We start from the raw sequence: 14408 nt of genomic DNA on the forward strand, positions 1-14408 counted from the left end.
GTCAAAAATAATGTGCATTCTAATAAACATACTCTGTTGCATGCTCCTAAGCCTGAGAATGTGGTGACAGATCCCTTTGCCAAGGGCAAGGATCCAAGTGAATCACTGCTACAAAACTGTGTTGATGTTTGGGAGATTCATGGATTAGGAATAATTTCTCCCAGAGGATGAATAATAACAAGGAGAAAAACACTGTTTGCAACTTTTCCTTTAAGAAAAGAACAGGAGGTATGATATACACTCACTGTGTCTACTGAAGGAGGTGAGGGCACTGCTAACCACTGAGTTATAGTTTTTAGGTAACTGAGTAGGAAGATCCCCAATAAAAGTATTGTTTTAGTTGATTATTTTTCCAGAACTCACATTTGTAAAAAATAAAAGTTCCATCTGGTTTCATATTTTATATCTATAACTTTAAGTGCTCTGGATGATAAAAAGTCTGAATTGCTGGATTTGGAAAAAGTGTCCATCAGATATGTTATTTTTTGTGTGTGCGCGCTGGGGGAGGTCCTGATCAGCAGTGGCCGCGGCTGCTGGGGCCCGGAGAGCGAGGCAGGGCCTGACCCGCAACTTGATGTGGGCGGCGCTGCGCGATTTCAAATTGCACGCTCGACTCCTAGTAATATTATAAATACGTATGGTGCCAGTTGGGTACTGGAAATATCAGAGAGAACATTTTGAAAAGTATATGATTGTCTAACCCCTATGCTGTACACTTGAGGCTAATGCAAAATTATATTGAATGTAAACTATAATTAAGAAAATTAAAAAATATATTTTTTAAGAAAAGAAAGAGTAGGTTGGAAAATGGCAACTCTTACCTTTGAATAGAGGTGAATGACCAAGTGCCTGTGTATAGCTTTTTGTTTCTAAGAGTACAGTGAAAAGATTTGAGTAAGCAGCAGGGTTTTGTTTGTGTAGTCTGCTTGCTGGCTCTGCCAAGTTGGTTAAAGGAAACATTGCTTAGGTCTTTAATACAGGCCAAGCTTGAGTTTTAAAAAGGAGAGGTTTCCAGGTTTGGTTCACGTTACGTTTAGGAGGCTTTTTTGGTCCAAGCTGTGGGTCTGTGGCGAATAGTTGAGCACTTGCAAAATATTTGTTTTTGGAGATCTTTGAAGGAGTTACATGTGAGCACTGTAGATGCGCAGCCTCAGAAGTTTTCCCCTTATACTAACCGTTCTGGGTCATTATTCTCCAAAGAATAAAAACAATTATCTTTGGTTTTAAAAATAGTTTATTTCTGTCAGAATTGTATCATGACACATCAGTTTTCAACTTGGAACAATTTTAAATGACTTTGTTTCATCCAAGGATGAATTTTACTGACCTGATTTGGCCATGACTTTGCAGAGTAGAATTTTAATTATTTTAGTTGAAATGCTTTCCACGTTTGGATCATTTTCTAGGAAAGAAGTTTAGTCAGGATATGAGGCATCTAGAAACCTAGCAAAGCTGTTTTTAATTGTTTCATCCTCACTTTAGCATTGTATATGTTATTATGAGCATTTGATTTTATTTTTTTTGCTGTGAATTTTTATTTTCCAAGCAATATATTTCTTTGAGAGTAAAAAGTCAGTTTGTTTCCTTTGTGACTCTTTCAAATATTAACAATAGTAATTGTTTGGTACTTATGAATTTTATGCTCTTGTTCTTTTAACGGATTACTCTGTAGTAAAATAGAGTTTTGTGGTCACAAGCATCTCATTATTTTGGCATGCTAGATTCGGTACAGAAACAGAAAAGCAACAGATGGGGCTTAATCATTAATGCCTTGCATTTCCTGAGTAAAGCAGGCCAGGGAAGCTCTTGACAGTTGGTTGGAAGGTGAGTCTTCATTTGAAGGGAAGAAATGCTCTTTCTGTCAATAAGTGCCATTCTTTTTACTGAAATAAAAATGATTAATTTTCAAATCAGAGGCGATCTGAAACAAACAAGCTATAAAACATTGATCACATACTTTGTTAGTGTTCTGGGTCTAAACCACATTTAAAATATAACCTAGGCTTTTTTGAAAAAATCTGTCGTAGTGTTAAAAAGTTATAAATGCCTTTTTGGTTTTAGCCTAAAACAATCGCTTAAATTTAAGATTCTAGTCTTTTCTAGAATGAACTATTTATTTTTTTAAATGTAAAGTTAAGCAGGTTTAAACTCTACCAGAATATTGTTCTAAACCAAAAAACTTATAAGACATAACCATATAGTGATACACAAGACTATGAAAGCAAGAAGCTTCTTTTGTTTTCAAAGGTCAGTCATTTTCAGTGACATCCATTGGCAAGCTGGTTGTAGACAGGTTCTAATTGGAGAGAGCAGGCATAAAATGTTTTAAGTTAATCTAAAAATTCAGAACATTAGGATATTTATACATACATTTAATCTTGTCAGTTAATAATTGAACACTTTGAGTACCACCTCCCGAATAGTCTTAATATTATAAATTTTATCATATACTAGCAAAGATATTATCCTAGGTATCTTTTATTAATGTTTTTAAAATTATTACCTAATGGTATAGATAAATATCTTAAGATTTTTAATATTTAAAGGAAAAATGAATGTCCTAAAAATATTAATATTTAGACATAAAAGCAGCACAAAAGGAAATTATAGGCAAAAACTTTAACACCAAATCTTGCTTAAAGTCTGTAACTTTGGGTTTATAAAAGCAAGAAAAATTAGAATCATTTTTTATAAAAACAAAATAGGTTAAAGTAAGATTCCTTTGACTCACAATTTTAGCAATTAACCAAAAGTGAGAGAAAATTTAAGAAACTGTTCTCTTTTCCATAATGAATGCTTGCCATTCAGCAGATTCTGTTAGAACAGGGAGAAGAGGTAAATGAAGAGGGAATTCAAAGACTTTAGAACGAGCATGTCAAACTCAAAGGCTGACACGGGCCAAATAAATGAGGCATGTGGCCCGTGGGCCGCGAGTTTGACATGCTTGCTTTGGAAAAAGATGGTACTTTATGATGTGTACATTTGCCACAAAGTTGTAGTTGATGTCTAAGCCCTCAGGCTGGAAATACGATTTCTCTGGTAGTCTATTCACTTTAAGAGCTAGTCAGAATAATTATAACTTCCTGTGGGGTTTGCTAAGTGAGATTTTTCATGTTTTCTCTTCTTATACATAGTTAATATACACCAAGCATGTCAAACTCAAAAGCTAACACGGGCCAAATAAACGAGGCATGTGGCCCGCAGGCCGTGAGTTTGACCTGCTTGATGTACACCTTTTGTTTTTAATAGTTTTTTCTTCTTAGCACAAATATAATACATTCATTGTATAATTTTTAAAATCTGCATAGATATATAAGAAAAATATAGATGATACATAATTTAATCGTCACAACAAATCTGTGTTGCTCCTGTTCCCATTTTAGAAATTTCTATTACATTTTATAAAGAAAGGTTCGTGTTCCTCTAAGAAAACCCTGTCTAGGACTAGATACGTAATTCCCCAGAGACAGGGCTATGTCCTTCTCACTCACCTTCACCACAGTCAGAGCAATCTGCAGGAGGCCCTCCGTGCTCATAGGAACAGGGTTTGCACAGAGTCTGCAAGGAGTTAGGGCCAATTACAGAGTTAGAGGGCCAGTCCCAAGACTTCCCTCACTTCTGACAGCAACTGCAAATTGGAGGGGATTCCCCCAAAGCAGCCTCCGTTTTGATGATTTGCTAAAAGAACCCAGAGAATTCACTAAGCACTATTGCACTGACAGTCGTGGTTTATTACGGGGAGGCTGCAGGCTGAGACCAGCCAAAGGAGGACGCATGGAAGGCAGGGCCCGGAGGAGTGCAAAGCTTGAAGCCTGCCTTGTTCTTTCTCCGCGAAGTCAGGTGCATAGTCTGCCTACCCGGATGTGTGACAGCACTCATGGAGTATTTTATCTTTTTTAAATTAAATTTATTGGGGTGACATTGATTAATAAATTTATATAAGTTTCAGGGTAAAAACTATGAAGGGATTAAGCAAAAAAATCCTTATAGACAAACAATAGTATGGTGATTATCAGAGGGAAAGGGCTGTGGGGGGAGGTCGGAGAAGGTAAAGGGGAGATAAATGGTGATGGAAGGAGATGTACCTTGGGGTGGTGAGCACACAGGCAGTATACAGACGATGCGCTATAGAACTGTACACACGGAGTATTTCAGGCCGTAGAAGCTCTCCCAAGCCTTGAGTTCGGAGTTTTTGTTGGGACTTTATTATGTATTCGTGGTTGATTGATTGCCCAAGTCGACTGGTACCATGTGATACAAAGCCCCACTGGCTGCTCTCTGGCTAGCGTGAGGCGCACAGGCAAATAAAATGACCTCTTAGGAGCTGAGGGTAAAACCAGACTTCTTGGGGTAAGGTGAAATTCTTTACTCCAGCCCCAGCCTGGTCGAGTGCCCTTCGCATTCCTGGCCACGCATGGTGTCTTCTACGTGGTGGGTTAGGAGGTGCCTGGTCACTGCAGCTTATACTGTTTGGACTCTGGAAAGGAAGCTGAGACGCACATGGAATATAGACAATTGCCAAGGGAGTGAATGTGCGTTCTGTTAATCCCTGAACCAGTTTAGGATAGCATTCATGTCACGAGTGAAATCATAAAATGACTTGAATGCTCACATACAATTTTTTAGTATTAAAAATATATAATTGACTTTAATAAAATTTACTTAAGACAAATCTCAATATAATGAAACCCCCAAAGACACACACACACACACACACATATACACACACACACTCTGCATTAAGGCCATATTTCATCCTAACTTTAGGTCATTACTAAGCAGATTTACCTGAGGTGGCAGTTTTCTTAAGTAATTGCTCTTTTATATGTAGTTAATCCTCATTATTCATGCTTCTGTATTTGCAAATTTGCTAGCTTTTATTTGTAATTCTTAGATAAACACCTGTGACATTTTCGTGTTCATTTGCCAATGATCGCATAGTGGCAAAATATTTGAGTTGCATGATCTGCATATTCCCAGCTGAGGTCAAACAAGGTGGCCTTCTGCCTTCTTTGTTTTAACTCTTACACTGTAAACAAGTGTCCTCTTCATAGTCTATTTAATGTAATATTTTTTGCATTTTATGGGTTTTTTTATTGGTGATTTTGCTGTTCAAAATGGTCCCCAAGCAATAGTGTCAAAGTGCTGTCTGTGATGTATCATATGGAGAAAACACACGTGTTAGATAAGCTTCATTGAGGCATGAGTTATAACGTTGGCTGTGAGTTCAGTGTTAATCAACAGTATATACTAAAAAATATATATATATATATTTAAAATATATTTTTATTGATTTCAGAGAGGAAGGGAGAGAGAGAGAGAAACATCAGTGATGAGAGAGAATCACTGATCGGCTGCCTCTTGCATGCCCCCTTCTGGGGATCGAGCCCGCAACCTGGGCATGTGCCCCTGACCGGAATTGAACCTGAGACCTTTTAGTCCTCAGGCCAATGCTTTATCTTCTGAGCCAAACCGGCTAGGGCACTAAATATATATTTTTAAATGGAAACACACAGAATATGAAGTAATATATTGTTTGGTTGATGAAAATATGGCCAGAGGCATGCAGGAACCTGACCTTATGTTTCTCCTAGGAGCAGTGGTTCAATATTTAGGCATTCAGTGCCTGAGGTGACTTTATAGAATATAACTACTGTGAATAATAAGAGTCAACTGCATTTGCTGCATTACTTTATTCCTTATTCATTTATTCAAGTAATATTTTATTTGTTCTCTAAGAATACATATTTGAACACTTCTACTGGGTGCCAAGCAACTTCTACATGACTTAACTTTCCCTTTTGTGTTCTTATGCCCAGTATTAGTAGTCTTGCTGTAGTCCAGTGACTCCAAGTATTTGTGTGGTTTATAATTGCACATCGTACATGAAGTGTCAGATTGCATTTAAAGATTGGGAGTTAGGGGCTGAATGTTTTGAGACTATGAACATTTTTACTTTAGCTACATACGCTAGATTCAGACTTCTCAAGAAACTTTCTAGGGATTGTCTTTCCTTCTTAAAGATCAGATTTGTTAGCATGAAATTTCTTAATGGGTTCATGTCCGATGCTAGCAGAGCCACACCTTCCCACACCAAAATTCTGCTACTGGGGCTTGGAGGCAGAACGTATGACCGGCAGTATTATTCCTCAGTGATGCTTTACTGATGAGAAGCCAGACCAAACTGATTCCCCTTCTCCTTCTCTGAGTCCCCCATCTCTCCCACATATTTGTATTTGCATCTCTTTCTACTGCCTCTTCACACGGTCTCCTACATCTGTACTCAAACAGAGGGAGGGGAAATGGACTTGGAGAGCAGATGTTCACCTTATGGTCTTTGTGGCTCCCTGGATACATTCTCTTCCATTGAAGTGTTTCTCATTTCCTGGCTTTGATTGTTCAGGATGCATGAGGACTAAGATCTGTACCTGACTGCTCTTCTCTCCTGATGTTAGGAAAACCAGTTATACTGGGATCCCCCAAATGTGATGGGGGGATATTTGGAAGTACAGTTCTGACTACCTGTAAGAAATAAGTGCCAGCAGTAAAAATCTTGATATTTTTGTGATAAGTAGTTAAATAAGTATAGTGACTTTCTTTGAACATCTTTGAAACTGTATTCCAAGAAAATGAGGACCAAGACTAAAAAAAACAACACCTTTGAATATGCCTAGCAGAATGTGTAGGACAAATAGGCCTCAACAAATATATATTAAATTAATGATTAAAATATTTCATTTAAAATATAAATGTTTGGTAATATTAATTTGATATTTATTCTTTTCAGATACAGATGAATATAGACCTCCTGTTTGGAAATCTTACTGTAAGTATACTAATAATTTTAAATTGGGTGGATTATAGTGCTCTATAAGTAATATAAAAATACTAGGATCATTAGATATGAAGTCATTCCATTTTGTACCTGTTATTGAAAAATTAATTCACAGCAGGATTTTGGAATGGCAGAAGTAATTGTGGGGAAGTAGGAGTGTTTCTGCAGCCTGTACATGGTTTGCACGTGTGGAACGCATTTCATCCTTCGGAGCCTGCACAGAATTCCATGTCATGGAACCTGGGACTGCTTGTTGACAATGGCTGATAAACTAATGCAAGGAGAAGCTAGCTAAGAATTCACGCCGTTTAATTATTTATTCTCAGATTTTGATTCTTTAGAGGAAGAAGGACTCTATTAATGATGTTAAATCAGGAAGCTATCTTGACAAAAAGAATGGATAAAAAGTGGCAAAAGAAAAGCAGTCTTTCTTTTTCTTTTTTTAGAAATTGTCTCCCCAATATAAAAGAGGCATTTGAGTTCTGTATTGCTCTCTAAACTTTGCATTAGAATAAAAATTTCTTCAAGGCTAGGTTCTTAGTCTTTTATTTTCTCTTATTTCCTAGAAAATACTGTTTCATCAAGTAAAAGTTATTTTTAAAAAGTAGAAATAAGGTTAAATATAATCAACATAGTTTTAAAAAAATCCATGAATGCACTATTGCAAAAACCAGTACTATAAGCTTTTGTTTATTGTCAGTAAAGTTGAATAAGCAGCCTAAGAAACCTTTCCTTTAAATATAGATTATTAACATCTTGTCGATGTTGAGTTATTCTAACTTTTGATATTGGTATATTTCTGAAATTTGCTGACTGAAGGAGCAGCAATTCAGTTTCTTATTGGTTTTATATTCCCAGAACAATGGAGAGTTTTATTTTAATAGGTTGTTACTTTGGGCTAATTATAGTAAGCATAATATGAACAATTTCTGAAATATTGCCATACATGCATTTTCCCCTACCCCTACTGGTGTCTTTGGTTTCTGGAGAGTGTAGAATGTATAAAAATGACTAATGTTCTTTAATCTCCTAAAGATTTTGTCTCATAATCTCATTGGCAGAAGCTTATTTAAAATTATTTTCTGCAACTTTTGGTTTTCAATTTATCTTTGTTTCCTTGTTTTGACTTGTGCCTTACACATTTTTTTATGTAAGAGCATTTATGTAGCCTCGGACTGGTATTGAATCGTGGTGGTGATTTTGTTCCCCCTAAAGAATATTGACTACTATGTGTAGTATATGCACTGTGTATTTTTTTCTGTCTTCTTATGTCCTACCATAGCCACCATTTGTCTTTAAAAATGGCATATTTCTCTTTTGGGGGTTAAGAATACTGCTACTGAATTTTACAGGTTTTTTTTAGTGACTTCAATGCCTGGGCTTCCCCCTCCATCATTTTAATAGTAGAAAAAGGGAAGAAATTATTAGAGTAGACTTTATCTCCTGGCCATCAAATGAAAAAACTTCATTCCATTTCAAGGAAATGTTATGATTAAACTGTGTTAAAGCCAAGTGGAAAAGCCCATTTTAAAAATAGGTCAGACCTATATATATTTATATATATTTATACATATATATACGTATATCTATCTATCTATCTATCTTGGTTAGAGTTGATAATTGACAATAAATTCCACGACAGTATTCGGCACTGACAAACCATAATGCATTCATCATTTGGGATGTGAATTAAATTTTTGTAATTAAAAAAGTCTCAAAATGTTAATAAAATCTAAATGGATTAGATTTTTAAAAAATGAGTTATGTCAGTCAATGTTAGCAAAGCAGAAACTATTCAAAGTGTTCTGGTTGTTAAGTTCTAGTCTGTATTACCTTTGTAAAACCAAAGGGTTCAGTTAAATCTTAATGTCAGAAGTTGCAACTTGTTTTTTTTATTACTTTCTGTCTTTAGCACAATGGGGTTTGTATAGCTTTTCACAGTGAGATTCTCTAAGAAACATTTTTACTGTGATTTTGTAAGAAACTTATTTTACCTATGCCTGTTCCACTTCCCAGTGTGGTTTAGTTAAGCTTGTGAAAATGTAATTTTAAAGCCTTACAAATACAAACCAATGGGAAAATAGAATTAGCAAGAAGTCTAAGTTGATGATTCTCCTTAAAAAAAATACAGTTTTATTGCTTATTGATAGGTATTGCTTGAATTAAACCAGGGACCTAACATGCAAAAAATGGGGCAAGCAAGCCAAGAGGGGACTGTGAGAAAGTAGAGCATGAATGGCCTGTCTGTAGCGAGAGGCCCATCGTTAGCGTTCCTTTACTGTGGTTATTCACCCAAAACTCTAAAGAGAAGCTGGAATTCTCTTTTGCTTTATTGTTGGAGTTAAAGCTCTTAATTTTTAAGTGTTAAAAATAAATTTAAACCAGACGCATGTGAGCTGATTTTGACTTCAAGTTACCAACTTGTGATCTTGGAACTTCATTAAAAATGTATTGCTTCTAGGTATTGAGAAATTCACTAGTAAGTATTTAAGCATTGAAGTTCTATGGTGATTGAAAAATGTTAAGTACTTTAATCATGTATCTCCTCATTTAATAATTTAGCTATTAAATTTTGGTGAATCAGTTAATGATTATACAATTTAAATTTCAGCTGATTCCAGTTTAAATTACCCCAAAATTTTAAATTTAAAAGGGCCTGAATTAGTCTTTATTACTGTGTACAGTTTTTAAGTGCTTCTTTTGATACGTGTCTCCTGAATTCAAATTCATGATATATTCAGTTATACAGTATCCAAATAAATAACATATTTATTTAAAATGAGTCTTAAGGATAGACTAACCATAGGTAGCAAATGAGGAGGTATTTGTCTAAAACTTGCTTTTCTCCATGAATGGAGCTATACCCTTTAAAACTAATAAAAATGAAGATTGAGATTCTAACGTGGCAATATTGTCACTCCTGTTTTTTCATACTGGCTCATGTTAATGCTTGGTTACTGAATAGGTAAATATTACCAGTGATAACCAGATACTACAATATTCGTTTGTTGAGTTAAAAATCAATGCTTTACTTTGTCCTTCTTGACTACTGTTCAAGTCTCATAATTGAGTTTTCATAGGTGGCAGTACTTTCCAAAACATTTTTTTTTTTTTACAAAGGAAAACAACTGATCTTTTGAGAATTACTTATCAAAACAGAACTGTGAACTGAATTTTCACATCTAAGAGTTATAGGTACCAATATGGAGGAACGGGCCTGAAGAGTCCTCCCTCTTTGGCCAATCATGTTTTGGCTTCTCTCAGGAGGATGGCGACTTAGAAATATCTGGGTGATACGCATGTACACTTCTATCAGGGCCAGACAGGTTTGGCTCCAGTGCTCTTTCTTCCCTTCCCCACCTCAGAATTCCTCCCTTCATATCATCTTTTTAACCCACAAAAATTTATTCACAGGAGTATTTTTGAAGAACGCACTCACACAGTGAAATATGGGCATCCCAAACTGTTTTAAGGTGCTGTCTTTCTTAGGGGTTTTTGCAACCAGGAAGAAAAGGCACAAGAATACATTTCCATGAGTAGAGTTTCAGTCATCACTAATGAGGAGGGGCTTTGTTTATGTTTTGATTTTTAAACAGTAAAGCTGTGTCTTCTCTGTGCCTTTTCAGTGATAGCATTACCGTGGTCTGTTTGGGTGATGAACTCAGATGCATTCTGGTGATCAAATAGTACTCCAAAGAAGTTTTGGTATTACTGTCAGTCACCTACAGACAGTCATAACTAATCTTTGCTGAGTGTTTACTTTGTGTCAAGGACTGTTTTGTCTAACATATAGTAAGTTATTTAATCCTTTCAGTATTCTGTGAAGTAGAAACTATTTTTATCCCCTTTTACAAATGAGGAAAACTGAAGCACAGTATGCAGTGCTGGTGGCAGAGCCCATTGTTCAGACAACCCCCAGATGGCCTGGTCCAGGAGTTCACATTCTTAGACACAATGTTATATCGCCTTCCCATAGCAATACAGGACAGTGGTATGTGTCTGTTCTCAGTATATATATTGTATTAATAGACACTCATACATACATGTAGTCTAGTCATATGCGTGTGTATATATAGTCTAATTATATATACTTATATATGTTTCTGTATATGAATCAGTTCAATCAGAGGTGAAGCATATATAATTGAAATCTGAGTCTTTATTATCTGACAGTACCAGATGTCTGAGTAGTGTAATGTTATGGTGACAAAATCTGTATGTATTTAAATACAACATTAACTTCAATTGAATATGATTATATATGTTGAAATCAAAAATAAATTCCTTTCAAGTGATAAATTTAAACATATATAAACACTTTCTCTAATAACCACACATTCTATTCATTCTTTTTTTAATTATTATTATTATTATTATTATTTTTATTGATTTTTTACAGAGAGGAAGGGAGAGAGATAGTTAGAAACATCGATGAGATAGAAACATCGATAAGCTGCCTCCTGCACACCTACTGGGGATGTGCCCGCAACCCAGGCACATGCCCTCGACCGGAATCGAACCTGGGACATTTCAGTCCGCAGGCTGACGCTCTATCCACTGAGAAAAACCGGTTTCGGCCATTCTTTTTTTTTTTTTTTAATTTCAAATAAAAAAAGCCAAGACAGTCTAGATCATGGTATTGGTATAATTTTCACTGATCCATTGTTAAATACTCTAAAAATTATTCTCTCTTTGGCAAATTATTTCAGTGCCCGATTTATTTATTTATTTATTTGCTTCATTTGCCCAAATTGAATAAGTGGCAGTAACTTTGGCTCAGAAATTTTGTTTAAAGGGAGATTATAAAAAAATAAATTTTTTTAAAAAAATATGGGAGATTATATTTGAAGAGAGAGGTTTGCATAAAAATAGGAGAGAAAAATGGCATATCTAGCCTTTAAATTCTAGTTTTAATTTCAAGTTTGATATTTAATAATGTACTTAAAAATACATAACCATTATTGGTTTGTCTCAGAGAAAAGCTTTAAGTAATGCAGTCACACACACCAAAAAAAAAAAAAAAAATGGGGAAAATAAATGATTCAGATTATGTAGAGCAGACCCAGATATCCAGTACTGATTTGTTACAAGGCAGAAAGACAATTTTGTGTTTGTTCCTGAGCTTTCCCTAAATTCAGTCAAGTTTACTTTATGTGCTTTGCTTATAAAAAGTAGGACTGCACCACAGTTTACTTGTGAACATAAAAAAGCAGTTTGTGATTCCTAAAATAGTCAGAAGTTATGCATAAGAGAAATGACGTCTTTCACTTTCTTCCTTGTAGTGTACCAGCTGCAACAGGAGGCTCCCCACCCTAGAAGAGTCACCTGTACTAATGAGGTGGGTGTAATGAAACTGTTACAATGAAATGTTTTTTATTTGTTTCCCAGACTTTGACCTTCTTCATCGGCTTGGTTATTTGTGGGATTAACCATTTACAGTAGTTGGCACCATAGCATTGCAACTTGAATGCATTGTTCTTAACATTCTTTTCACTTGAAATAACTGTCACTGTTTAAGGGACGGTCTGGGAACACAGTATAGAATATGACAGTATAGTTTTCAGTGATGTTAATCTTTTTTGTTCCTACATTCTTCTTCCACTTTTTTTAAAAAATATATTTTATTGATTTTTTACAGAGAGGAAGGGAGAGAGATAGTTAGAAACATCGATGAGAGAGAAACATCGATCAGCTGCCTCCTGCACATCTCCTACTGGGGATGTGCCCGCAACCCAGGTACATGCCCTTGACCGGAATTGAACCTGGGACCTTTCAGTCCGCAGGCCGACGCTCTATCCACTGAGCCAAACCGGTTTCGGCCCACTTTTTGTTTTATTCTTTGCTTTTAAAACAGTTTGAAGGCATTATGGAAGTATTATTAATTTTTCCATTAAAAAGATGTAAGTCATGATGTAAAAAATAAGCAAAGACATAGTTCACAAAAAAATAGGACATATGACAATATATAGGAAAAGATGTTCAATTTCATTAATAATAGAAATGCAAATTAAAATACATAGACCATTGTCGCCTTTCAGAATAGCAGAAGTTCAAAAGCTTAGAGCAGTGGTTCTCAACCTTCTGGCCCTTTAAATACAGTTCTTCATGTTGTGACCCAACCATAAAATTATTTTCGTTGCTACTTCATAACTGTAATGTTGCTACTGTTATGAATCGTAATGTAAATATCTGATATGCAGGATGGTCTTAGGCGACCCCTGTGAAAGGGTCGTTCAACCGCCAAAGGGGTCGTGACCCACAGGTTGAGAACCGCTGGCTTAGAGTATACTTGGTTGGTAAGCATGTAAGGACACAGACACTTATATATTGCTGATGGGAATGTGCCATGCTACAATTCTATGAGAATTTTGTAATGTCTAACAAAATAAACTTCACTTAACCTTTAAACTAGTCCAAGTTATAGGGATTTACCCTGATGAATTACCTATACAAATATGGAATAACATATGCTAAAGTTTTTAGTGTAGGACTGTTTATAGTAGAGTATTAGAAAAAAACCCTAAATGTCTATAAGGAAGATTTCTATGAGATGATATGAAATGATATAAAATGCATATACAGTATAGTAAGTATGGTCCCTTTTTAGTAATAAAGAAAATAACTCTGCCCATGTTGCTCAGTGGTTGTGCATCAACCTATGAACCAGGAGGTCACGGTTCAATTCCCAGTCAGAGCATATGCCTGGGTAGCAGGCTTGATCTCCAGTGGAGCATGCAGGAGGCAGCCAATCAATGATTCTCTCTCATCACTCTAGCTTCTATATCTCCCTCTCTCTTCCTCTCTGAAATCAATAAAAGAAAAGAAAAAAATAAAGGTTATTTTTGCAAAAGAGAAATACAGAAAGGATTAGCAAGAGATTGATAAAGTGTTTATCCATAAGGAGTGGCCGAGGAGTAGTGTTGAGGGTGTACGGATGGGAGTGAGACTTCTCTGAGGACGTGTTTTTATATAGTTGTGACTTTTGAACTATACAAATGTTTCACATATTCAAGCAACAGATTTAAATAAAAATGGTAAAATGATCAGAACTGAACATACAGTAAATGAACCTACGCTTCCAGAACGTTTCTTAAATGAACCAGGCAAATACTCTTTTTCAGTCTACCCCGGTACAGATTCCTTAGGATCTTTTCTGCTGGGCCTTTCTCTATCTCATAGCCAGCACAAGCTGCCATGAAAAGCTAGGGAAGATTAGCTGGTGAGGTTATGGCCCCAATGGGAGAACAAGGGGGCAAAATTATGTCGAGATGTTAACAGCAGGGGGAATGTGGAGTAACCAGGAAGGAAAGTCACAGTCTCTTCTGACATATTGTGGCATTAAGGTCTTAGATGTTTTATTTTACTTTTTGGATAAAGTGATGTAAATATTTTTTCAGATTTTTAAAGTCCTAGAAATAAAAGATAATTTAGTTCAACTCTTTTTACATACAAAGTGTTTTGTAGATAAGAAACAGGCCTGAGAGTCAGTTAGTCTGCTGGTAGAACTGGAACTCCAGACTCTGATTTTTCTTTTGCTTAATATTTGCTTTAATTTGTCACTTACACAAAATGT

General features: G+C 35.7%; 1 protein-coding gene across 1 annotated transcript in view; it reads left to right on the plus strand.

Annotated features, from left to right (window-relative positions):
• The window catches only part of CHN1 (chimerin 1), a 157778-nt gene that overhangs the window by 32574 nt on the left and 110796 nt on the right, over window positions 1-14408 (plus strand). The window contains exons 3-4 of the mRNA XM_081095623.1: window positions 6788-6826; window positions 12118-12173. Of these exons, the coding sequence (XP_080951749.1) occupies window positions 6788-6826; window positions 12118-12173 (95 nt within the window). The remainder of the gene's footprint in view (window positions 1-6787; window positions 6827-12117; window positions 12174-14408) is intronic.

Source organism: Myotis nattereri (genome assembly GCF_964212035.1).
Source record: "Myotis nattereri genome assembly, chromosome: 7".
Lineage (NCBI taxonomy): Eukaryota > Metazoa > Chordata > Mammalia > Chiroptera > Vespertilionidae > Myotis > Myotis nattereri.